Source organism: Ptychodera flava, unplaced genomic scaffold (assembly GCF_041260155.1).
Source record: "Ptychodera flava strain L36383 unplaced genomic scaffold, AS_Pfla_20210202 Scaffold_33__1_contigs__length_2856901_pilon, whole genome shotgun sequence".
NCBI lineage: Eukaryota > Metazoa > Hemichordata > Enteropneusta > Ptychoderidae > Ptychodera > Ptychodera flava.
Genome location: NW_027248355.1, coordinates 266,013 through 290,665, shown reverse-complemented (window position 1 = coordinate 290,665; position 24,653 = coordinate 266,013). Strand labels below are relative to the sequence as shown.

The 24,653-nt window shown below is 38.9% G+C and overlaps 1 protein-coding gene and 1 long non-coding RNA gene across 2 annotated transcripts; both read left to right on the top strand.

Annotated features, from left to right (window-relative positions):
- Positions 1-7,245: 7,245 nt before the first annotated feature.
- LOC139127567 (uncharacterized) lies at positions 7,246-12,176 on the top strand. The gene is made up of 2 exons (XR_011551049.1): positions 7,246-7,509; positions 9,606-12,176. It is a non-coding gene; the product is annotated as an uncharacterized lncRNA (long non-coding RNA).
- Positions 12,177-22,288: 10,112 nt separating this feature from the next.
- Positions 22,289-23,937, top strand: LOC139127526 (zinc finger protein 26-like). The gene is made up of 2 exons (XM_070693433.1): positions 22,289-22,294; positions 22,340-23,937. The coding sequence occupies exons 1-2, from the start codon at positions 22,289-22,291 to the stop codon at positions 23,855-23,857; spliced, it is 1,524 nt and encodes a 507-aa protein (XP_070549534.1). The 3' UTR covers positions 23,858-23,937.
- The last annotated feature ends 716 nt before the right edge of the window (positions 23,938-24,653 follow it).

Below are 24,653 nucleotides of genomic sequence, written 5' to 3'. Positions count from 1 at the left end.
GATAAACTCAATAAGCTTGATTACGTGAAACTATGTATTGTTGCTTCATAACAATAGAAATCAACATCTGAATTTTGAATTCTTTGCACACCCTCTGACCATCAAACATGCTTTAGCTATGAAAGCTTAGAATGATTGAGTAAGATTACAATCAAATTGAAACGAATAGACTTTATAATCATTTCACGCGGACTTTACGTCTGGGGAAGGGGTCCGAGATAACGATGGCGATATCACTGAATGGCAGACCCGTCTGCTGCGGAAAATACACGGGATTGTAGAGATAGAATTCCTCTCGGTGACATATAGGTTATCTCTTGATTTGGTAGCTTCAACCATGCGCCCTGACTTTATAACAATTAAAGCAATGTTATTGTATTTCCCTTAAAGCCGACATTGATAATGTTTACAAACGGTGCAGTAGGTGCAAATTAAAGCTTAATATCGGGAAGTGCAATATTGTTACATTTTCTGACAAAAAGAAACTGACCATCTGCCATTACAGCATTGCTGACGGGCAACTATCCCGTGTCCATAGTGTTAAAGATCTTTGTATTCTTCTCACTTCACTGTTGTGTTTTAATACTAATATTGAAAGTATTGTCAGGGAAGCTTTTATAATAATGGGTTTCCTTAAGCGTACCTCTGCTACCTGTCAAATATTCTATACTGAAGCTTTTGTATGTGAGTCACGTTAGAAGCCATCTGGAATACTGCAGTGTTATATGGTCTTCATGGCAAGTAACACAAATTGATAAAATCGAACGTGGCGTGAAGCGAAAAATTATGAACTTTTTATGTTTGAAATCAAACGTGAAATATATTGTAGCAGATTACAATTCTATGTACGCGGTTTAAGCTTACACCACTCTTGAGAAGGAGTAAATTTTAGATGCTACGAGGTCTTTATGTTTAAGCGTACCTAGAGCCCTAACAACAAAGTCACAACTTTTATCATGTCACACACATTTCACTGTTATCAAGAATAATGAGAAGTATCAGAGTTTTATAAACGTTGGATGATATCTTTGAGAAATAGGCAAATTAAGAGGGCGACAAATATTCATTAAACGAAGTCTTTTCTGTGCGTGAAATAATACACCAACAACAGTCGATAACTTTATGACAGTGAAAACCAATATCTAGTTCTACGCACACGATCACCATTAGAAGTGCAAGGTACCGATACAATCAGTGCACCGTTATTCTTTCGTATAGCGAAGAGACGTAATGCTAAGAACATATTGACTGAGTAAAGTGTGAAAGAATATTAATTAGTATATCGTATAAAACTCAATTCCTGAAAACATGGCCGACTTTGTCCCTTTAATGCTAATTTGCATATTGAATGAACTAATGCACCACACACTATCTCAACAATTTCTCCAAAATTTGATGAAACCACTCATACATCCGAATGTTCACTATGCTAATCATGGTAAAAATTCGGTTGATGTGGTCGATATTTATGCATGCATGCATGCATGCATGCATGCATGCATGTAGGTAGGTAAGTAGGTAGGTAGGAAGGTAGGTAGGTTGGTATGCTTCCAAGCTTGTCTATTTGTGTATGAGAATGTATGATTTTATGTCCAAAAAATCTCAGACAGCCCTGTATGCACTAGATCTGCATTTTGGTGTACAATCTTGCGTTATGTGTTGACACACTTCTATCGTTGAATTCAAAATTAAAATCTTAAAAATATGTAAAGAGTTGAAAAATTTTCAATTGTATTCTAACTCACAACACATCGCACCCAGTCACCTAACGACGACATCACAGTCTATACGTTTGGCCAAGTCCCGTACCCTTAAAGAAGAGTACCAGTGGTTCAATAACCAAACTAAGTTGTTGCAATTATTCTTACTGCGACCCATCAACAAGCTGTAGAGATCATGAAGCACTTGCACAAACATACTCGCGATTACACATCGCAAACAAACTTGATCAAAACGATGAATACAATCATTTTAACAACAGGTACAAATCCCTTGTTGCCTTTGTGTAATGCATTAAGAAACTTTACCATCGGACATGGACTCTCAACTTTTAATACTTTTAAACTTAGCCAATCGTAAAAATCACTAGGTTTACTTCAGACCTCTGAAAACGATGGTAAGCGAATGAGATAAGATGCTGCAATTTTTACGTTAACTCCTCTGCAAACACGTAGCAGAGTGCATTAGGCCGATTAGTAAGCTGAAAGGTATGAAGATAATCACTGACAAAGTAGGTACAGGTAGATTTATTCAGAGATTAAGACAAATTGTCATCACAAGGCAAGATCCTGTCAGCCAATCAGAGATCTTGATCGCCGTGGATTATACCTCATAATCCAATCTTCAGAAGTGAGTTTTAGCCATAATCCACAGCACGATCCTTGCTCCTGATTGGTTGACAGGATGCTGCCACCTGCAAAAGGTCGTTACTGCAATGTATTCATTGTTATACCAATTTAACTTTACACAACACATTAGAAATCAAAAGTAATTGCCATTCCCTTCCCGGATCGCTCTAAACAGACCAAATCAATTCCGTCGGGAACAACGATAAGCAGAACGTTTTCACGAGTCGAGGGCTTGTCTTCTCTTTTTTGAGGAAGACTAGTTTCCTTTTCTTCGCTTTCCGAGAGCACTATTTGTTCTTTTGGTTTAGGTGGCTTGAGGGCATTGAAATATTTTGCAACATGTCTTCCTATTGCTGTTTGCTTCTGACTGCCGTCGATCGATGGCTGCTCCTCCCGGTGATCGATTGTTCATCAACTCCCCGTTCATATAGTCTCGTACAACATGAAGCTTTACCGCAGTGATTTGTGTGTTCAGCCTCGTAGTCGATCCCGGCATTCTTATACATGTCCTTCAGGTAGCTCCGGAGTATGTTAAAGCCGACAGTTTGCTGCAAAAACGCTATACTACCAGTATCTCGATTTGGCATTGGCCTCCGATAAAAAACGACCCCAAAAAACAATGAGGGCAAGATATTGTTCGTATGTTGGTACAACACACCGCTCATAGTTGGATGAGACTATTGTCAGATTACCTTAGTTATGATGTGTGACCGTTGTTACCACTACAAGTCTTAAACAGTCGTCCTTCATACTGCATAAATCATCAAATCAAATGTGAAATTGGTTCACCTCGGGGTTTGTGTGCTCATCTACAGCTCTCAGTCCGAACATTTTGCAGTTATATAAGTAACAATGTATGGCAAAACTCATGCTGTGTCAGTATTGAATACGCCGCGATCCCACAATCGATCCTCGTCGTTTTCCGTCACGGGATCAGCCTTTTTTACGATGGTGCCGTAACCCTCCGACATCAACAGTCTTTTTTCCCGTATTTTTCAGAACGTTTTGAAAGGTTTTGAACATTCCGACAGTCTCTTTGAACAAATGGGATGTCTCTGCGGTCACACGCATCGACCAAATGGCGTTTTAATCCAGCAGCTATGTTTGTCAATCAGTATGGGGGATATAGTTTACCATCCTTTCGTTTTATTTCGTATATGAACCTTGCAAACTAATAATCAAGGGATTGCAATGAACCGGATTCAAGTTTAGGTGCAGGCCAATTATGATCAGTGACACTGCGAAGTTGAACGTTCCTCCACATGGCCCATTCATTGTACAGTGATACAACCCAACAGTTGGCATGCCCTATTCGCACCTGTATTCTTCCACTCAGATTTTGCATGAATTGAGACTTTGTCACGTGACTTGAAAATCGTTTGTCAGTGACCTGTTCACTCACATTACAAAGCTCTCATGTTAGTACCGCATCTTGTTGAGTTCCTTCCACTCAAAACCAAGATCAAAAGACATTTCGCGGTCTATGATCAAAGTACGGCCTCGGTGTTATTTCAAGTACAACTGAAAGTATTGTCGAAAACACAAGTATATATAGAGTTCAAGGTTGTCACCTGCAAGACCAATTAGAATACAATTCGAGTAATTTGTTCAGGCCGAGTGATAAGTTAGATAATGAACTCGCTGGTCGATTATGCGCTAAAAACAAAAAAACCCTAATTTTTGTGCTTTATTTTTATGTAAGTTGGTCCATGTGAATTTAGCTAAAACAAAGGGCCTTTTCAAGTGTGCAGTCAAGGAAGTACAAAGCTGACTGTACCATTAGTTTTTAGGGGTGACCGACGGGTGTGAGGGGCTGAATAAGCGCGTTAATGGAAGGGTTGAACTGGCAGCAGCGGGCTTACGGCAATAGTTGTTGTTTTTTACTGGTATATCACTTTTTGAAGGATTGAACAATTGTCATAAGAACATTTTCTTCTTTTTAATTACTTCAAGAATACAACTATCGCTGAAGGCAAAGTAACCAGTTTGACATCGTATTGAAATATTTGCCATATTTATTTCTAAAGGTGTGAACACAGTCCCTCTATCCACGGACTGTGGTGTGAAAGATATATTCACTCCATGCAAAGTGTATTGTCCTGTAATGTCTTTGCCGTTTTGGCACCCCACTTCACACGCAATTCAACTTATGCAAACGCATCTGTACTACCGGACAAGTTGTCAAAAGTCTCTATCTGGTTTTATTTGCCTCAATTGAAGACGTCCCAAACCCCAATAAAGTATCTATTTTCTGAAGGCCCTGATATAGAGAAATCCGACCAAGTACAGTACACGGTCATTATTTGCATGAGAGTCACGTGACAAGTATTTTGCTGAACCTTCCAAAAAAAACGCCCCCTCCCCTTAGCGAGCACGCTGCAAGATTTCCGGTTGAAATTTGTTCATTGACAAGCCTTGACGATATACTTCAAATCCGTGTCTGCGATTTTTTCTTGGCATCTCCATTCAAATTATATGGCGTGACAATTACAATTCCTTGAGAAGCACCTTATTCTAACACCTTCAAGAGCGTAAACCAAAAAAAGCATATAAGGAAATCCCAGACACGGATTTTAGTTCATTATGTTTCCAGTGGACAGTGTGAATTTCAAGCAGCTGGTGTGTGTGAGCGCGAATTGACGAGGTGCCAAAGAAGGATATCTCATTCACAAATTGAATTTGAGAAAAACACACAAAGAAAAACTGTTTTGTTACTGAGCCACGGCATGTGATAATTGAAATTGCATCAACCTGAACGGGGCATATTTTGTTAGTAGTGATAATGTCGACCGGGGATGACAGTTGTCCAAAGAAAAACTTCCGAGGAATATAAATCACTGAAAACTACCGATTTTTCGGATCCTTCGTTTCGGCACGTCGCTACAGCAAATTGCTTCACCGCGCGAAAACAATGGCGTCAGCAGGCGTTACTGATATCGGGCGTGTCAAAAATTCGTATGTAAATAAGCTTGCCTGCGTTCCCCAGATAAACACTGCAACGCTAATTAGACATGATACTATCAGACTAATTGTTTATTGCTCACAAGTTGTGAGAAGTAATCTAATAATGACGAAAAAGACGCCAAGCACCGCAAAGCGGCGAGTTCAACCTCCTACCACAACCATAACTATGGGTATTTTCGAGATATAAGCTTACATGTATAATTAGGGTTTCCATACGAAGTTTGGTTGGTACCAACTGATGTTTCCGTATTTTGACGAGTAGCGCAGCAACTTTATCGTGCCTTCAACAAACAGCTCATTATAAATCTCCATTAACATGTATATTTAAATTATGTAGCGATAACTGTCATAGCGACACCACCTAACTTTTTAGCCGTGTGATTTCTAGGCTGTAGACTGGCCGAAAATTTGTCTTACTAGAGGTGTCATTTATTCATGCATGTGAACCTTTACGCACCTTTGTACGGTGGACGAAAACGACAATCGCCGCGCTGTGTTAAAAAATACACAGCGCGGTGAATGTCGTTTTCGTCCACGGTACCTTTGCATCAAAGGAAAGCTTGTGAACAACTCTTTGAAGGGTCACATCTCCGAACCACTTTGTAGCAAACAGTCTGAACTTCACGGTGCCGTTAAAAAACGAATTAGTAATTACTCTCCGAGTTTTCTGGCTTTGTAAGTGTGTTCTGAGCCACAACGATCACTGACCGTGGCCTTGTCTGGAGCGGCATGATGAAAACCATTTTGTTGTGTGGCTCGCGTTAATTTATTCATCTGTCTGCAGTTTTTTTTGGCTCGTAAAATTTATTCGCCGACATTTCACATTTGGTCAAACAACAATTTGATCGCGATTCTTAGAGAGTTACGAAGGCAACTTGTTCTGAAAGTTTATTGCGAGTCCGTGACCAGGGAGATATTAACAGAATGCGTTATTCTTAAAAACCCACAACGTTAATTTTTGTACAAATAATTAAATACGGGTCATGTACTTCGGTTCAACACTGAAATATCGCCTTCTTTGACATGTTGAAACCAGGTATATGGCATCGTTCGTTGGTGACTGCTGCCCGTTGCGTTGGGGTACGGAATAACGAGAGCAGTGGATAGGCCAGCAGCACTTCTCAGCGTGGTGCAACATGCATATGCCGCGATTGTCTTCTCAAAAGGGTCCGTGGTCTGGTTTTTACAGTCGGTAGAGATTCCAAACCAAAGCAAGGTCATTCGAACGTAATGTAGAAAAGTCATATGTCTATGTCTGTTTGACTGATTCCTATTACCCGGCAACGTTTTCTGATCGGTCCGGGAGAGGTCGATGTATTTTTTCGCGCACAATTTCGGGGAAATACAAGTTCGTGGGGGATTGTCGTCCGAGCGACTGTCAAATTGCATCACATCGCAACCATTCCCAAAATAAAACGACACTGAAACCCTTGGTGAGGTACTTGGATGTAATCTTTATTCACTGTGATTACGTTCAGATGCACTGACGACGGTGCATAATAAGATTACCATGCCAACGATACCGAGTTTGACCGATGTGTAAACATAATCACTGCGTCAGATAAAAAAATGTTTCGTTTTTTTCCGGATCCAATTAGTTCGGAGCAGGAACAATTTTGGATGTCGGACTTTATCAGGCATACAAAATATAATCAGAAACGGACATAATAATTTGATGTTCGGCATCATTGGTTTGGATTTTGGAAATACTTTTTGAAGGTCAGATCATATACCAGAAAATGTTGTTGTTGTTTTTTGTGGGGGGGAGGCTTATGTCATTCATTCCAGAGAATTTTGAATATTCAACAGAAAATGACCGATTTGGTATTTATTATCCTTAATTACCCTTATTGTCATGAAAATTACCCACCCTTTTGTCCACCCTGCGACATAAAATCCCATCAGCTCGCCCATTCAGTCCCTCAAACCCGTCGACAACCCCTCAAAAATAATGACACAGTCCGCTGGGTGCTTCTGTGGCAGCATAGGGCCAAAACGAACCATAGACCCTGGCAATCGCATTCACTTTCCTTGGGCACTCATAATAGAAAGAGCTGTCCACGGTACTGTGGCCAATTTGGACAAGTAAAACGTCTGCTGGTCATCAACACATCGAGTATAGTAATGAAATCGGCAATCAAGAACTATTCCGTTTGAAGAAGACATATTCTGTGCAGCGAAACACAGTGAGACATCGGTAAGGTACATAATGTTATTTTGAACTATTTAATCATTGCTATTGGATTGTCTTCGAATTCCAAATTTGGATAGACCATGGAGGTAGAGCCTCACCGATTCAAATGGAGCAACTTTGTTTCAAACAGGAGCAAAGTAAGTGTGGCGACAATGACACTGAACCTACGATATTGTATTCAGAAACTACTGTGTCCTAGGGCAGGCAAAGAGATTATGGAGTTGCGCATGGGGCTAGTGTCAAAATCTTCCAAATTGAAATTAATAATTCACGCTCTAGATACATTAGGGTCTTTGGACGCTATAAATCCCGCGCAATTCCACTCGATTTGGACTATAGCCATATGCAGCTGGCGTCACGAAGTACCAGCACGGATCGACAATATGGTCTAACTCATTTATACGTTTGAAATTTACCCAGTAACTTATCTCCTAGAGATATTCTGCACAATACGCCAATATTCTAATGTATTTCAACCACTTGTAATATCGAGCTGTCTAATCACAGTCTGTGCTTTATTAATGTCGTTGTAATTTATTCATGGCGTGGGTTTGAAACAATAGAATTGTAGCATGCCACGCACGGCGAGTGATATAACGCGAGTGATTTGAGTTTGGAGTTTCAGTGTTTGGCACACACGGATTTCTTGATTGTGAAGTACAAGGCGTTTTACTCTAACACACAACATCAAAGTATGTATCGATTGCTGCATGTTTACTTATCATACAGAATGAATACACTTAAGTAGAACTTTCAACTCTCGAAAAAGTTTTTTTTCCTGATTCAGACGTCGACGTATAATAGGCTTAAAACTTCGGCCATGGCCCGTGTTACACCGTAAGCCTCGTTCGTTAATTTTTGGCTTTCCTCTCGCCATTGCCCATAAATATAGAAATAACGGGCGATGCGATGACCGTTAACGTTTATTTATTGGCAAGGGCGAAAGAAAAGCCAAAAATTAACGCGGGGGGCTTGTCGAGCCCGTTAATTTTGGTTTCACTCGCCCGCGCCCATTAATACACGCTAATGGTTAGCGTGGAGTCTGTTATTTCTATTATCAACAAACTCAAGAAAACCGCTAAAATTTACGAAAATTTCCCACGCGAAAGACAACGCCCCAAGAACTTGTATTACAGAAATGTGATGCATTCACTGAACAGTGTGTAGTGCAGAATGCGACGCAATGTCACGCACCCTGTAAAAATTTTGGAAATCCGGAGATTTGTTTTGAAATAGTCTCAAAACGTGGCCCATAAATGCTCCATTTTTGTGATAGAATATGATCACAATTTGCGTTTAATCTGTAAAGTTACGATGTTTACGATATTCATATTCACAGGCACGTAAACAAACAATTACTATAGAAATAACGGACGACGCGCTGACCATTCACGGTTATTTATGGGCGAGGGCAAGAGAAAAGCCAAAAATTAACGGGCGAGGCTTGCCGAGCCCGTTAATTTGGCTTTCCTCGATTGTCTCTCTTTTAAACTAAATCCTAAACCGTCGTTAAGTGATATTACAATATTACCTTACGAGAACACGTTCCTTTCATAAAACATGCAGAAAATGTACTTATATCAAACTTTTTTCGAAATTTCCTTTTTTATCACCACATTTCATACATAATCATAATTTACAACGTATGGAATCATAATCGACGTAATGAAATTATTCAGTAGTGAATCAATGGTTATATCTAAACTTTTACATTGCACACTCTCTCTCTCTCTCTCTCTCTCTCTCTCTCTCTCTCTCTCTCTCTCTCTCTCTCTCTCTGACATCAAGATTTTACACTTGAACTTTTGTTGAATGAAGGATTTGATTTAAACGAACGCATATCTTTTGCGGACTTTTTATGACAAATGACAATCTCACATTGTCCTTAAAGGTACTATCACTGCATGCAACTTATAAAATATTCATAAAGCCGTGTAAACAGTGTAATGCATGCTAAAGGATACTTCGTGAAATATTTCAACTGTAAACCTGAAAATTTTGCGCTTCTGAGAAGAACACAAAACAACGACAATCACATTTTCCAAGCACTTTGACGGAAGAACTTTTACATACTTATTCCATTTATGCTTGTATTTCAGAATACTTAAAAAAAACGTCTGTTGTACGGAGTTATTTTCATTAAGTTCAACCACAAGGGAATAAATCTGCAGAAAAATGACAAGTCTTTTGACGCAGGAAGAACATGAACAAAAGTCACTTTATGGAAAGGAAAGAGCATTTGTTTGTGAAGAAAGTGGTAAGCGTTTTACACAGAATGAAGACATGAAATACCACACACTGGATCATATTTATGAGCAGCAGTTTGTGTGCAAAGTGTGCGGTAAAGACTTCAGCAGCAGAGAATCCCTCAAAATCCACGTCAGGATACATACAGGTGAAAAGCCGTACGTCTGCAAAGTATGTAGTAAGGGGTTTACACAGAGTGGAAGTCTGCAAAATCACACAAGGATACATACAAATGAAAAGCCATTTGTCTGCAAAGTGTGTGGGAAAGGATTCGCACAGAGTGGAAGTCTACAAAATCATACAAGGATACATACAAATGAAAAGCCATTTGTCTGCAAAGTGTGTGGGAAGCGTTTTGCAACAAGCGGACATCGAACAGCTCACATGAGGACACATACAAATGAAAAGCCGTTTGTCTGCGAAGTGTGTGGGAAGGGATTTGCACAGTGTGGACATCTGAAAGATCACACCAGGATACATACAAATGAAAAGCCATTTGTCTGCAAAGTGTGTGGGATGTGTTTTGCAACAAACAGATATCGAACATCTCACATGAGGACACATACAAATGAAAAACCATTTGGCTGTGAAGTGTGTGGGAAGGGATTTGCACGGAATGGAAGTCTAAAAGATCACATGAGGATACATACAAATGAAAAGCCATTCGTCTGCATAGAGTGTGGGAAGCGATTTGCATGGGCAGGAAATCTTAAAAATCACATCAGTACACATACAAAGGAAAAGCCATTTGTCTGTGTAGTGTGCGGGAAGGCTTTTGCTCGGAGTGAAAATCTAAAAGTCACATCAGGACACATACAAATGAAAAGCCATTTGTCTGCGAAGTGTGGGTAAGGGTTGTACAAGAAAGGAAGATCTAAAAGTTCACATCAGGACACATACAAATGAAAAGCCATTTATATGCGAAGTGTGTGGAAGGGTTTTGTACGGGGATGGAATCTAAAGGTTCACATCAGGACACATACAAATGAATAGCCATTTGTTTGCAAAGTGTGTGGCAAAAGCTATTCACACAATCGAAGTCTATCTCGCATATCATAAGACGACACACAAAAGAAATGAACAATTTGTTTGAAAAATGTGTGGTAAGAAATTACCACTCATTCTTTGACTGAATTGATTCAAATGAAATGCCATTTTCTGTGAAATCCTTGATTAGAAAATTACCTAAAATAGGTTTTTCCAACAAAGTTGATTCCACCCCAAAAAGAGGGTATACATTTAGTAGATTCAATGTTAGAGATACGCAGCTTACATTTCGTCTACATGCAATGTTACGTCCGTTTTCTGTAATCTTTCATCAGTCATATCCTGTCAACTTTGACCTTCTTCTTAGAAACAGTTTTAAAAAATCCTATCATATAAATAGATCGGTATGACTTACTTTTCATTTGTCAACATGATGAAGAGATTTGCCTTATGTACGTATGTCTGTCTGGATTGATGGAGGGATGGACGGACGAAGGGACGGACCACTGTACATATTAAACTGATTTTGGTATTGTGATGCCATATGTGGTGTAGATGTGTTGTCTTAAAATGAACCTGTCAGTCTCATAAATATATGCAAATGAGGGAGAAGAAAACGGAAAATGGCCAAAAATCAAGAAATTAGGCAACACTAATTTAGCTGTTGGTTTGAGCTCAATATTAGCTGCAGCTTTGTATTTTAAGTTATGTTTTTCTATTTTGCCATATTTGTAAAAGAATCTTCTTTCTTCTTCTCTCAAAAAATGGTCTGATTGCTTTCAAATTTGGTACACAGGTGAAATGGTGTAGGTCATTCATCCAAATTCAGGTACTGCCTGTGTGAAGTTTTATTGTGCTGTTTAATGCTGATATGTTATTATATTAATGATACAATTCTCGAAAATTTAAGGTAAATAGTATTTTAAATTAATCGACTTATATTGTATGTAACACTTGTACTGTAAAAAGCCCGATTAATTCAACCGGAAAAAAAATTATGATTTATATCATCGAATTACTAGAAAATCAAAAAAGCCGAAATAATTTGTGTCGAATTATTACAGATTTCCATTTAATCGACAATGCATAAGTGATATGCTTACCATCTTGGATGATTGAAAAACATAAAGGCAACTATCCTGAAGACAACACTTAAACATATTCTGTACCGTACATAGTATTGTTCTCTGTAGGTTATCAAAAATCAAATGTTCAAAATACTTTGTCAAGATAAGTTGGTCGAATTAGAAAGTCCCAAATTCCACCTGTAGTCGGATTGGTAAGAATAAAATAAAATTAAGTTTTCTGGAAAACAGCGCGGTAGAATAAAAGGAGTTGTCAAATTGATAGCGTTTTATGGTAAATCTGGCCATGTGATCTTTATAAGCATGGAATGTTTACTTTTGTCAGAATGCAATAAACTCTTGTTTACATTATTATAAGCGACGGTATCAATTGGTGCAAGCCGATGTTTATAGGTTGGGCATATATGGGAGGTTATATTTTGTAAAAATGTATGTATGTAATGTGTCTGTCTGTCTGCATGTATGTATGTATGTATGTATGTAATTATGTATGTATGTATGTATGTATGTATGTATGTATGTATGTATGTATGTATGTATGTATGTATGTATGTATGTATGTATGTATGTATGTATGTATGTATGTATGTATGTATGTATGCATCCATGCATGCATGCATGCATGCATGCATGCATATGTGTGTGTGTGTGTGTGTGTGTGTGTGTGCGTGCGTGCGTGCGTGCGTGCGTGCGTGCGTGCGTGCGTGCGTGCATGCATGCATGCATGCATGCATGCATGCATGCATGCATGCATGCATGCATGCATGCATGCATGCATGCATGCATGCATGCATGTATGTATGTATGTATGTATGTATGTATGTATGTATGTAGTATGTATGTATGTATGTAATGATGTATGTCCTTGCAACTTGGAAACCAAGATTCAGGTTGCCGTGAAATTTCGGTATACAGCACAATCATAAAAGATTTATAGGTGAATAGATTTTTGTGGATTTGGTGTGGTCTTTAAAATGAATGGTTATTTGCATATTTAATGAATTAAACCATTAGACTTATACTGTAAATGTATTCACCAAATTTGATGAAACCACCCAGGTACTCAAACTTTTTTTATATTCTTCCTAATAGTATGGTGGACGTGGCTTACCTAATTTAAGCGAATTTTCATATTACTTAATTAACTTCTCTCATTTGTCTCTATCAGTATTGAGTGTACCGATTTCGACTAGACAACCGCTAAATATTGATCGTACATAGGTCTGCTGATGTTTTATGTTTATGACTAGACAGTCTTATCATGAGATCATTTGTATATTTAGTAAATTTGATTAATTAGCTAGGATATGTTAATATTCAGGTCACAGATTTTGAGCGTACCTCTACTATCGTTTGATCTACATGTTCATTATGTAATCAGTAATTACAAGTGCATATTTAAAGGGACAAAGTCGGCCATTTTTCATGAATTTTGTTTTATGTGAGATACTAGTTATGTTGCTTCACATGTTGAAATATACTGAATGAATGGGTGACCATGCATATATTCAACCCCGATTTTAGACAAAGTAAATGAAACCATCGCGAAAATGAATTAAAGGTCATGACCATTAATTCATTTTCACGATGGTTTTATTGACTTTGTCTAAAACTGAGGTCGAATATCTTCATGGTCATCCATTCATTCAGTATCTTTCAACATGTCAAACAATATAAGTATTATCTCGCATCAAACAAAATTCCTGAAAAATGGCCGCGTTGTCCCTTTAATGAATTTCTCTAATTATGCTCGTTATCAATAGTGAGCTCACGAATTTTGGTGTGACCTTAGTTAAATATTGATCATACCTGGTGTTAGTTGTAGGAAAAGTTCAGCTGAAAAATACAACATTGATAAATGACGTGTGTTTACCTCAAACATATGATAATACGCTGTTTTCAATCGCGACCGAAGTCACAACATACGGCATCCAGTCACCTAGTGGAGAAGCAACAGACAGACTGCTGGGCCATATCCCAACCCTCAAAATACTATTTTGCAAATTGAACGTTCAAAACAAGGATAGCTATTTGTTCATTGTCATGTTATGACCGGCCGGCTACCTTGCTGAGTCGATGGTGGCGCCTATCAGCTTGCACTAGCGACTGTCTTCGTGCTTTCCACGTTTTAACGAGAAACAAGTTTATCATTGTTCAATCTTACTTTCGCTGAGCTGTCAAGAATAGGAATCACACGCCTTTTAGCTAATAGCTTATTCAGCATTGCTCTCATTCGTAGCGAAAATTCGTCTTCAATACTGACCGAAGTTCCCTTCAACTTAAACATTTCTTAGGTGGTCCTCGTCTTTGAAGAATGTAAACGTTGCGACAACCATGTACTCGTTCAAATATTATGTCCTTTGCGATACCTAGTTTTTCCCTGATTAAATCTTTCTCTGTGTTCTCGGTCGCATCCAAGTCTTTCGAAAAAAGTACGTGACGTGTGGCATGCAAAGTGTTTTCAATGTTACTTATACGGCTTTCTAGTCCATTTGTATTATTCAAGTATAACATTGAGATTCAGCCAGACAATCGGTTAACAGTTTCCGAGACGCTACACATTAGGCCTTTCAGTTGTTTGGAGTCGCTCTTTTATTTCAGACGAATTTAGAATCGTGCCTAGATATTTTTTGATATCGAAGTTGCCTGTGAATGGGTATCAGGTCCGGATTTGGTTTGACGTTGCCACTCACACACAGGAGCATGGGAAGGAGACGAACAGACGCAATTTCTCCTTGGGTAATTAGTATAAAAAAGCGTGCGTAAAACAAAGGGCCACATTGTTGACTGCAGGTACCTGGTGACACAACCAATTCTTGCTCGATACGCCCCCAATGAGATGCCCATTATTGAATTTGTTGACGAATCACATATCGAAGAACTGGTAATGATGAAAAAAATACGTTGCTTCCACATGAGGTAAAATGATGGAGGACAGGCAATATGAAAAAAATGCTGCAACAGAGGCGGGAAAAAATATCTGCTATACCCGTGTCCTTCAGCCCCCCCCCCCCGAAATCAATTGGTCCGAAATCAATTGGTCCCCCCCTTACAGGCAAGAGTTAAAGGTTACATAATAGTGACGGTTCAACCAGAGGAAATATCAGAGTATCGGATTTTGTTTCACTGCTTCACGTTGTTTTCCCTCGCTGTAGCATATGTTAATGGCGTAATTTGCACAAAGCGAATGCTTGCACAACTTTTTGTTCAAGTTGTCCGAAAATCATATAACATGTAATCCTCCTGTCTAACACTCAGGCCGCCCTTGTCTAGGATCTCGCCGTCGTCTTTTGACCTTCACCCATACTCCATAATTCTAGGCGAAAGCCAAAAGTCGACATCTAGACCCTAGATAATACTGCGCCAAGGCTTGGCATCTCACACAGATCGAATGTCTGCGTCGCGTCGCGTTACATTGGACGTTTGTATATTTACTGCTCTGTTCCCGCCCATGAGTCTGTGTTCGCGCCCTTAGCAAACGATTTTTTTTGCATTCTTCCTTAACAAAAATGTGCTTGGGATGGCAGGAGACAACGATGTCATAATATTTGTAAATAGATGGAGACACGGAGTGATACAACCTTGAGGAATACTTTACGTCTGAATGTCTAAAGGCTTGCAAAATGGTCGTGGACACTGATTACGAACTTGGGAATTAAAAGCTTTAATATTTAAATGCATGTAGATATGTCATCGTTCAGTCTATGTGATTCGGCTTTGCCTTACTAATATAATGCAACAAGGACATACATACACCGTACGGGTTCGACGCAAAATTAATCTATCTGCATCAGATATAGGCCCCGGATGTAGGCACAGCCATACAGTGCGACACATAGGGGCACTGTCTTTTGTGAATGAAAATGGGCGAGTGTCACATAGTTTTAAAGACTTATACAGCTCGTACGGACGTTTTCGATAGCTGACCAGCTAGAGGGGTCAACTAGTCTAAGGGGATGACCATTCAATATCCGGGGTTTCTGGAAGATTTAAGCGGCTGCATTTTTTCGTGCCTGGTCAGTTCAATCGTTTTTCACTCTCTGCTTACTGGTAATTTTTTTCTTCGCACTCCTCATTTGGATACTTTTCCCCCCAACAACAAATGTACAGTTCTCTACCGTGTGCGGAGTAAAGTGTTGCACATTAGATAATCAGTTGGAACACAATACTTGTACATATATTTAAATGTTTATGCATCTTGAACTGAGTGTAGTTCATGTGAAAAATTTGTTTGACACGAAAACTTCTAATGGAGATTATAGAAAATCAGAAATATCTCGTATCAGAATTGAAGTCAACCTAATTAAACGTCAAGAATATCTCACCGACAAAGATAAGAGGAATGACGTAATGACAAACTTGTCTATACAACGACCTTCAGTCGGTATATTAGAACCAGCATAATCAAACAATGCTTATCAAGAAACTGGAAAAAAGGGCGATCAAACACTCGCCACAGTTTTTCCAGAAAAAGGCGATCATGTCATATAAAAGGAATAATAACATAAAAGACATCCTCGTTCAAGCAAAAAACCAAACACGAGGAAATAAACGAACACAAACGGTCTAAGTAACAAAGCACACAACAATCAAACCACAACGTAACGATTCTAGCGTCTCTTTTTGATGAGCAGTGGGGACCATTAAACTAAACATGTGGGAAAACGAAATTATCCGAGCGACTGATGAAGGGACCCCCCTATTTCGGTTCTGAAACATCGTTAAGACGAATCACTCTATCATAAAACCGATTTTTTCGGGTGGGCCTGATCACATGTCCAGGGTCAGAGCACTATAGATTCATCAGTGTCTTACCATGTTCCCTGTTAATATGAAACCTCATTAATCGACTCACTATATCGTATATCCCTAACAACGATAGAAACAATGTGAGAAGAAGCCTTCATTGTTTTTATATTAATAGCATTCCCTAAAATCTATTTGGCCAAAGAACCATTGCGTATCTGACAGAGTCTTAAAATTGCGCCCAAAGGGCGCCCTGAAAATAAAAAAAATTGTGTTACAGAAATAAACTTTTGATGGATTTTTTTTCTTTCAGCTTAGTGAGCCATCTTTTTTCCTAAGCCCCCTCTGGCTGATTTTTTTTCATTGACATTCGCTGAGAATATTTTTTTTAATCTTCTAGACCCCCAGGATATCAAAGGGCCCAGCCCTAAGCTAGGCTGGGCTCGAGTTGTCGTGTACGTTATGTCAACGATCGCGCTTGAAACATGTAAATTTCCGCGCAGTGCCGTTTTTATCCCCTGTCGATTTTATCATCGCTCATGGGCGGACGACCCTACTTGGTTTCTAGTCATAACGCAGCCCAGATGTCTGCTACCAGAACCAGAAGCCACTTTCTGTCAGTCGTTTAAATATTCTTGTGTGGCATACGTTATTGAGTCGCATCTCAACATAGCTTGCATTTTTCACAGGCTATATATTTAGATTTATAAAACGCGATGCAAAAATTTAATATTTCTTGTATGGAAAGGAGTAGCACGGACATTACCTTAGCTTTTTTTTCAAAATGACGCTGCGCGAAAATAATGACCGTTCAAAAGTGTTTGAAACTAAGTGACACTCGCCCATTTTCATGCATAAAAGACAGTGCCCCCATGTGTGTCGCAGTCCATATCACTAGTAATAAACGTATAATTCTCATTTAACCTTTGAACTTTCAAAGAATACTTCTTAACCTGAACAAATATTACTAGAGGGACCGTGATAGAGGGACTGTGGTTTTTGTATAAGAAAATTAATTCATTGTTTTCTCACACGCTGTCATGAATGGAAAATCAACATCTTTTGTGAAATCCCAAATCATGTTTCGGAAAACACGTGCACGTTTTATCTCCGCCTTCAAGAAAAGTACATTTCAATCAATTATCAAACATACCAGATGTACATTATAATTTTGTTTTGTCGAGGAAAATTGTTAACAGTTTGCCTCATAGACGCCCATGTATTATGATTTTTTTATATTTTTTGATGAAGCACTATATAAGCCACATCATGAATCATGCAAACAAAATTGTGACCATTCCCAAAAGGCATGAGTGATATTTCACAGCCCTTCAAAATGTCCTCACGAAAAAATAGTTTTCGTCAAAAAATCCAAAAAACAACAAACAAAAACACCGTCCCTTGTAATTTCTGGCCATTCCCTAATCTGAAAGTTTGACTTTGAAATGTTTACATTTTTAACTGTCTGTCATACGGACGTCAAATTTTCTGTTTTTGGTTAGATATGTAGGCGTCATTTTTCCGGGCTTAAAATGTATCATTACAGTAATTAATATAGTCATGGGCAGATTTTCACCCTTTTAAAACCATTAAAACTTCTTAAAACCATAACATATTTTAGTAAAGATTCGAAATTCAACATTGCTTTATTTAGATTACCGCTGCTGCTTATACAACAATAACAGGAGCTAGGATTTTATGACGAGTGTCAAAATTGGCGACTAAAAGGAAATCAACAGATACAGCTGGCTATGTCATTTCAGCGAAGCATTGTTTGATTCTCTGCGCATGTGCGCGGATGAGATCAGCAGGGGATACAAACAGCAGTGCACCGGTATGCTGATCCAGCCATGGTTGTTTGGCAGCTGTTGTTAGAAAGGATCACCTCGGAAATCGTACCTGGAAATGCACAGAAGATCAATCTTGACGCAAAGAGGATAGCAGGTATGAATTTAGAGATGTAGTGGGAGCCATCGATGCTCGTTTATTGAACCACGGTCCCTCCACTGTGATTGAACGAACTGTACCTCTTTGTACGGGAAATTCATCTCCCTCACTCAGCGACAATTTTGTTCACGAACTTCCTCGTCTCTAAAGATTATTACAAAGACATTCGCCGTGTATCGAACCACAAGCAACTATGAGCATGGATCTTTTGTTTACGTCCATGCTGTGTGTCGAACCAACCGAAACGGGCCATATCCATCCAACTTTGATCAAAGTAAGATTTGCGGAAAGACACTCTACCCGTGATTGTGTACAGTGTATTAAGAAACCAGTGCTAGGTCAGGTTAAAACGTTAAGGGTCATTGGTTATGTAAGAGGGATAGTATTGTGTGTGATTTAAGGGGAGGAACTTTTGATGTCGAGGTGGGAGGGGGCTTGAAAGAGTTAAAGAAAAAGATTAATAAGGGTTGCCTTTGACAAATAATCAAGCCGAAGCTAAGGATGACAGAAAAGTAAAGATTACAATCAGATATGAAGCCATTATGCACGGACAGGTATTGTAAGTCTTTGCTCAAAATTTTCCGCTCGGCCTGTTGAAGTCACATTTACAAAATCTTTACTCCCGTACAAAGAATATACGCAAAAGAGAGCTTATCGGGTAAGATAGTGACGACTCTCTGTGTGTATGTGTGTCTGTCTGTCTGCCTGTCTGTCTGTCTGTCTGTCTGTCTGTCTGTCTGTCTGTCTGTCTGTGTGTATGTATGTATGTATGTATGTATGTATGTATGTATGTATGTATGTATGTATGTATGTATGTATGCATGCATGCAAGTACATCCTTGTGTGAACATGAGGGAGAGTGGGCAATGCGAAACTTATCTGAATATGGTTCCTGCTATATCACATGATGAAAGCACCAAGCTTGGCGCTTTTTCCCATTTTTCAAATATGTGAAGTTGGTGAAGCCTAACTCCAACTGCTATAAGATAAGCGACCAAACTTGCGCACTGTAAAAGTCAGCCTTGGTGAACTTAACCTTTAAGCGGAAGCTGTATCGTTATTCTCAGAATCATTTTCACCTGAACCCTTTACACTGAGGATGAGGAAGACCCTAACTTTGTGCAGATTCAAAAGTGGACCGTTAAAATGAAATTTATTTGAACTCAATGCCTCTCTGACACATATATTCAATGTCCTTATAATGATGCAAGTGACCTATATCTGTTGGGGTTAATCTGGATTAGTCTTCTTGTTTTTTTTGGTCTTTAGTCCCCACGGACACCATCAGGGGGACTTATAGGTTTGGTCATGTCCGTGATTCTGTCCGTGCGTCCGTCCGTTCACGCACATATCGCAGAGATGCCTGGAGTGATTTCATACAAACTTGGTACAAGCATTACTTCATATGTCATACATATGAACGTTGATTCGTTTTGTCATACGGTCCAATATGGCCGCCATCGGCCATTTTATTACGATTTTGTCATGTACACAGCCATAACTCAGACATGTTTCAACCAATTTATTCAAAGTTGGTACAAGGACATTGACCTATGTCATACATATGCATGTCAATTTGTTTTATGATACAATCAAAAATGGCTGCCATGCGGCCATTTTGTTACGATTTTTTCATGTATGGAGCCGTAACTCAGGCATATCTCAACTGATCTTATTCAAAGTTTGTACAAGGACATTAACCTATGTTATACACATAAACGCCAATTTGTTTCATGATATGATCAAATATGGCCACACGGCAGCCATTTTGTTACAATTTTTTCATGTCCTCAGCCAAAACTCAGGCACGTCTCGACCAATTTTAGTCAACTTGGTACAAGGACATTGACCTATGTCATACATATGCACATTGTTTGTGTTGTGATACGATCCTATATGGCCGCCTTGCGGCCATTTTGTTACGATTTTTTTCATATATGGAGCCATAACTCAGACATGTTTCAACCGATTTTATTCAAAGTTGGTACAAGGACATTGAACTATGTCATACATATGCACGTCAATGTGTTTCACAATATGATCCAATATTGCCACATGGCGGCCACTTTATTAAATTTTTTCATGTCCTAGCCGTAACACATTCACGTCTCAACCAATTTATTCAAAGTTGGTACAAGGGATTTACCTTCGTCATGCATATGAACATTGACTTGTTTTACGATAACATTGAATATAGTTGCATGGTGACCATTTCGTTACGATTTTTCCATGTCGAGAGCCATAACTCTGGCAAATCTCAACGGATTTTATTCAAAGTTGGTACATGGACATTGACTTAAGTCATACATATCTATATCGATTTTTAGACAGTAAGATCAAATACGGCTGCGTGGCGGCGATTTTGTTACAATGTTTTAATGTACAGTGGCATAACTAGACATATTTCGACCAGTATAATTCAAAGTTGGTACAAGGACATTGAGCTTTTTCATACATATGCACATCAATTTGTTTAACGGCATGTACCAGTATCATGTCAATTACTGAAGTTCCATAATTAGGCTGATATGTCAAGAAATACTGCATCAAATTTCATGAAACTTGGTACAGATGTTACGCTCACATTGCTTTAACAGTGAAAAAGACATTTATCAGTGTCATTTTAACTAATTTGTCATTGCATATGTAATGAACTTTCCTAACTAGAGTGATATATCCAAAAATACTGCGTCAAATTTGATGAAACTTGATACAGATGTTGATCTCCTTGTGTTGTAAATAGTGCATCAAACTTTCTGAAATATGGTACCGGTGATAATCTGTTAGTGTTTGGATATTATGCAAAAATTTTTGACAACATCCTGTCGATTAATTCCTAATTGACTCATTTAATGACCTTTTGTAATTAGGATGGCGGCCTACATTGGTTGTATGTTTTCACCACCATGGAACTCATTCTTGGCCATTGAGCGCCATCTGTATCAAAGTGTTTTTATCACAGTCCTAATTAATGAAGAGGACTCTATCCTCCCTGAGGACTTTTAATCAAAGTACCCATCAACAAGTAGGGACTGTGTCATCAACGATGACTTGTTGTGGATTTTGTTTGTCAAACTCACCAAAAAGAAAATATTTTAACTGTTTCTATTTCAGCTTTGATCAATTTGATTTAGTTAGCATTATCAATATGACAGCCTACTTATCACTTTTTGTCTCGGAGAGGAGATTCAAATAGCCTGTATATTTTGTAATTTCAGTTTCATTTGGCAACAAGATTTTGCAAAGAAAATTTTTAAAGATATATTATTATTTAATTGTTCCTATGACAGTCTAATTTGCATGACTTCAAGATGGCGGCCAGCTGAATTCTCGTCTGTATAATGAATAATTTAACATTAAAAACTATCTCATTTCCATACTAATAACACACTGAAGTAGAATATCTTTCACACTTATTCCACTCATGCTTCTATTTCAGAATATTCAAAAACGTCTCTTGCAAAAACGTCTTGTCAGCAAGATCAACAATCAAGGGGAAGCCATGGACAAAAACATGAGTCCGACAGCAACCCATTTTGAAAAAGAAAAATATTTCGTCCAAGCTTACAAGTATTTTGCATGGAAATGAAGAAAGTCATTTGCATGGTGAAGAAATGACATTTGTTCGTGAAGAATGTGGAAAGAGTTTTACACTACACAAAGGCATGAAATACCACACAATGATTCATATTAAAAAGCAGTTTTTCTGCAAATAATGTAGTGAAGGCTTTCAAAGCAGTAACTCTCTAAAAAAATCCACATCGGGACACATGATAGTGAAAAGCCATTAATATGCAAGTATATGGTAAGGTTTTGCACAGACTGAAAATCTAAATGTTCATGTCCGGACACATACAAATGAAAAGCAATTCATCTGCAAAGTGTGTGGAAAATGTTTTGCACAGAGTGGAAGTCTGACATCTCACATCAGGACACATACAAATGAAAAACCATATGTCTGCAAAGTCTGTGGGAAGGGTTCTGTACGCAGTGGAGACCTAAAAGTTCACATGAGGACACATACGAAGGAAAAGCCATTTATCTGCAAAGTGTGTGGAAAGGGTTTTACATCGAGTGGAGACCTTAAAGTTCACATGAGGACACATACAAAGGAAAAGTCATTTATCTGCAAAGTGTGTGGGAAAGGTTTTTCACGGAGTGGAATTCTAAAAGTTCACATGAGGACACATACAAATGAAAAGCCATTTGTCTGCAAAGTGTGCGGAAATGGTTTTGCACGCTGTGGAGACCTAAAAATTCACATGAGGACACATACAGAGGAAAAGCCATTTGTCTGCAAAGTGTGTGGAAAGGGTTTTGCATCGAGTGGAGGACTAAAGGTTCACATGAGGACACATACAAATGACAAGCCATTTGTCTGCAAAGTGTGTGGTAATTGTTTTACACAAAGTGGAGGACTAAAGGTTCACATGAGGACATATACAAATGAAAAGCCATTTGTCTGCAAAGTCTGTGGGAAGGGTTTTGCATCGAGTGGAGGACTAAAAGTTCACATGAGGACACATACAAATGAAAAGCCATTTGTCTGCAAAGTGTGCGGAAATGGTTTTGCACGCAGTGGAAACCTAAAAGTTCACATGAGGACACATACAAAGGAAAAGCCATTTATCTGCAAAGTTTGTGGAAAGGGTTTTGCACAGAGTGGATCACTAAAAGTTCACATGAGGACACATACAAATGAAAAGCCATTTGTCTGCAAAGTGTGCGGAAATGGTTTTGCACGCAGTGGACACCTAAAAGTTCACATGAGGACACACACACAGGAAAAGCCATTTGTCTGCAAAGTGTGCGGAAAGGGTTTTGCACAGAGTGGAAGTCTGACATCTCACATCAGGACACATGCAAATGAAAAGCCATTTGTCTGCAAAGTGTGTGGGAAGGGTTTTGTTCGCAGTGGAGACCTAAAAGTTCACATGAGGACACATACGAAGGAAAAGCCATTTATCTGCAAAGTGTGTGGAAAGGGTTTTACATCGAGTGGAGACCTAAAAGTTCACATGAGGACACATACGAAGGAAAAGCCATTTATCTGCAAAGTGTGTGGAAAGGGTTTTGCACAGAGTGGATCACTAAAAGTTCACATGAGGACACATACAAATGAAAAGCCATTTGTCTGCAAAGTGTGCGGAAATGGTTTTGCACGCTGTGGAGACCTAAAAATTCACATGAGGACACATACAGAGGAAAAGCCATTTGTCTGCAAAGTGTGTGGAAAGGGTTTTACATCAAGTGGAGACCTAGAAGTTCACATGAGGACACATACAAAGGAAAAGCCATTTATCTGCAAAGTATGTGGGAAAGGTTTTTCACGTTGTTGAATTCTAAAAGTTCACATGAGGACACATACAAATGGAAAAACCATATGTCTGCAAAGTGTGTGGTAATTGTTTTACACAAAGTGGACACCTAAAAGTTCACATGAGGACACATACGAATGAAAAACCATTTATCTGCAAAGTCTATGGAAGGGTTTGCACCGAGTGGAGGACTAAAAGTTCACATGAGAACACATACAAATGAAAAGCCATTTGTCTGCAAAGTAGTGGACAACTAAAAGTTCACATGAGGACCCATCCAGAGGAAAAGCCATTTATCTGCAAAGTGTGTGGAAAGGGTTTTGCACAGAGTGGAGGACTAAAAGTTCACGTGAGGACACATACAACTGAAAAACCATTTGTCTGCAAAGTGTGCGGAAAGGGTTTGTGCATCGAGTGGAGGACTAAAGGTTTACATGAGAACACATACAAATGACAAGCCATTTGTCTGCAAAGTCTGTGGGAAGGGTTTTACATCGAGTGGAAGTCTGACATCTCACATCAGGACACATACTAATGAAACGCCATTTGTCTGCAAAATGTGTGGGAAGGGTTTTTCAACAAATGGACACCTAAAAGTTCACATCAGGACACATACAAAGGACAGGCCATTTATTTGCAAAGTCTGTGGGAAGGGATTTTTAACAAGATGAGATCTAAAAGTTCACATGAGGACACATACAAATGAAAAGCCATTTGTCTGCAAAATGTGTGGGAAGGGTTTTTTGCTCATATGTTCACACACGTGAGCATATGTCGCAGCGATGTCTGTCTGTCTGTCTGTCCGTGTGTCCGTGTG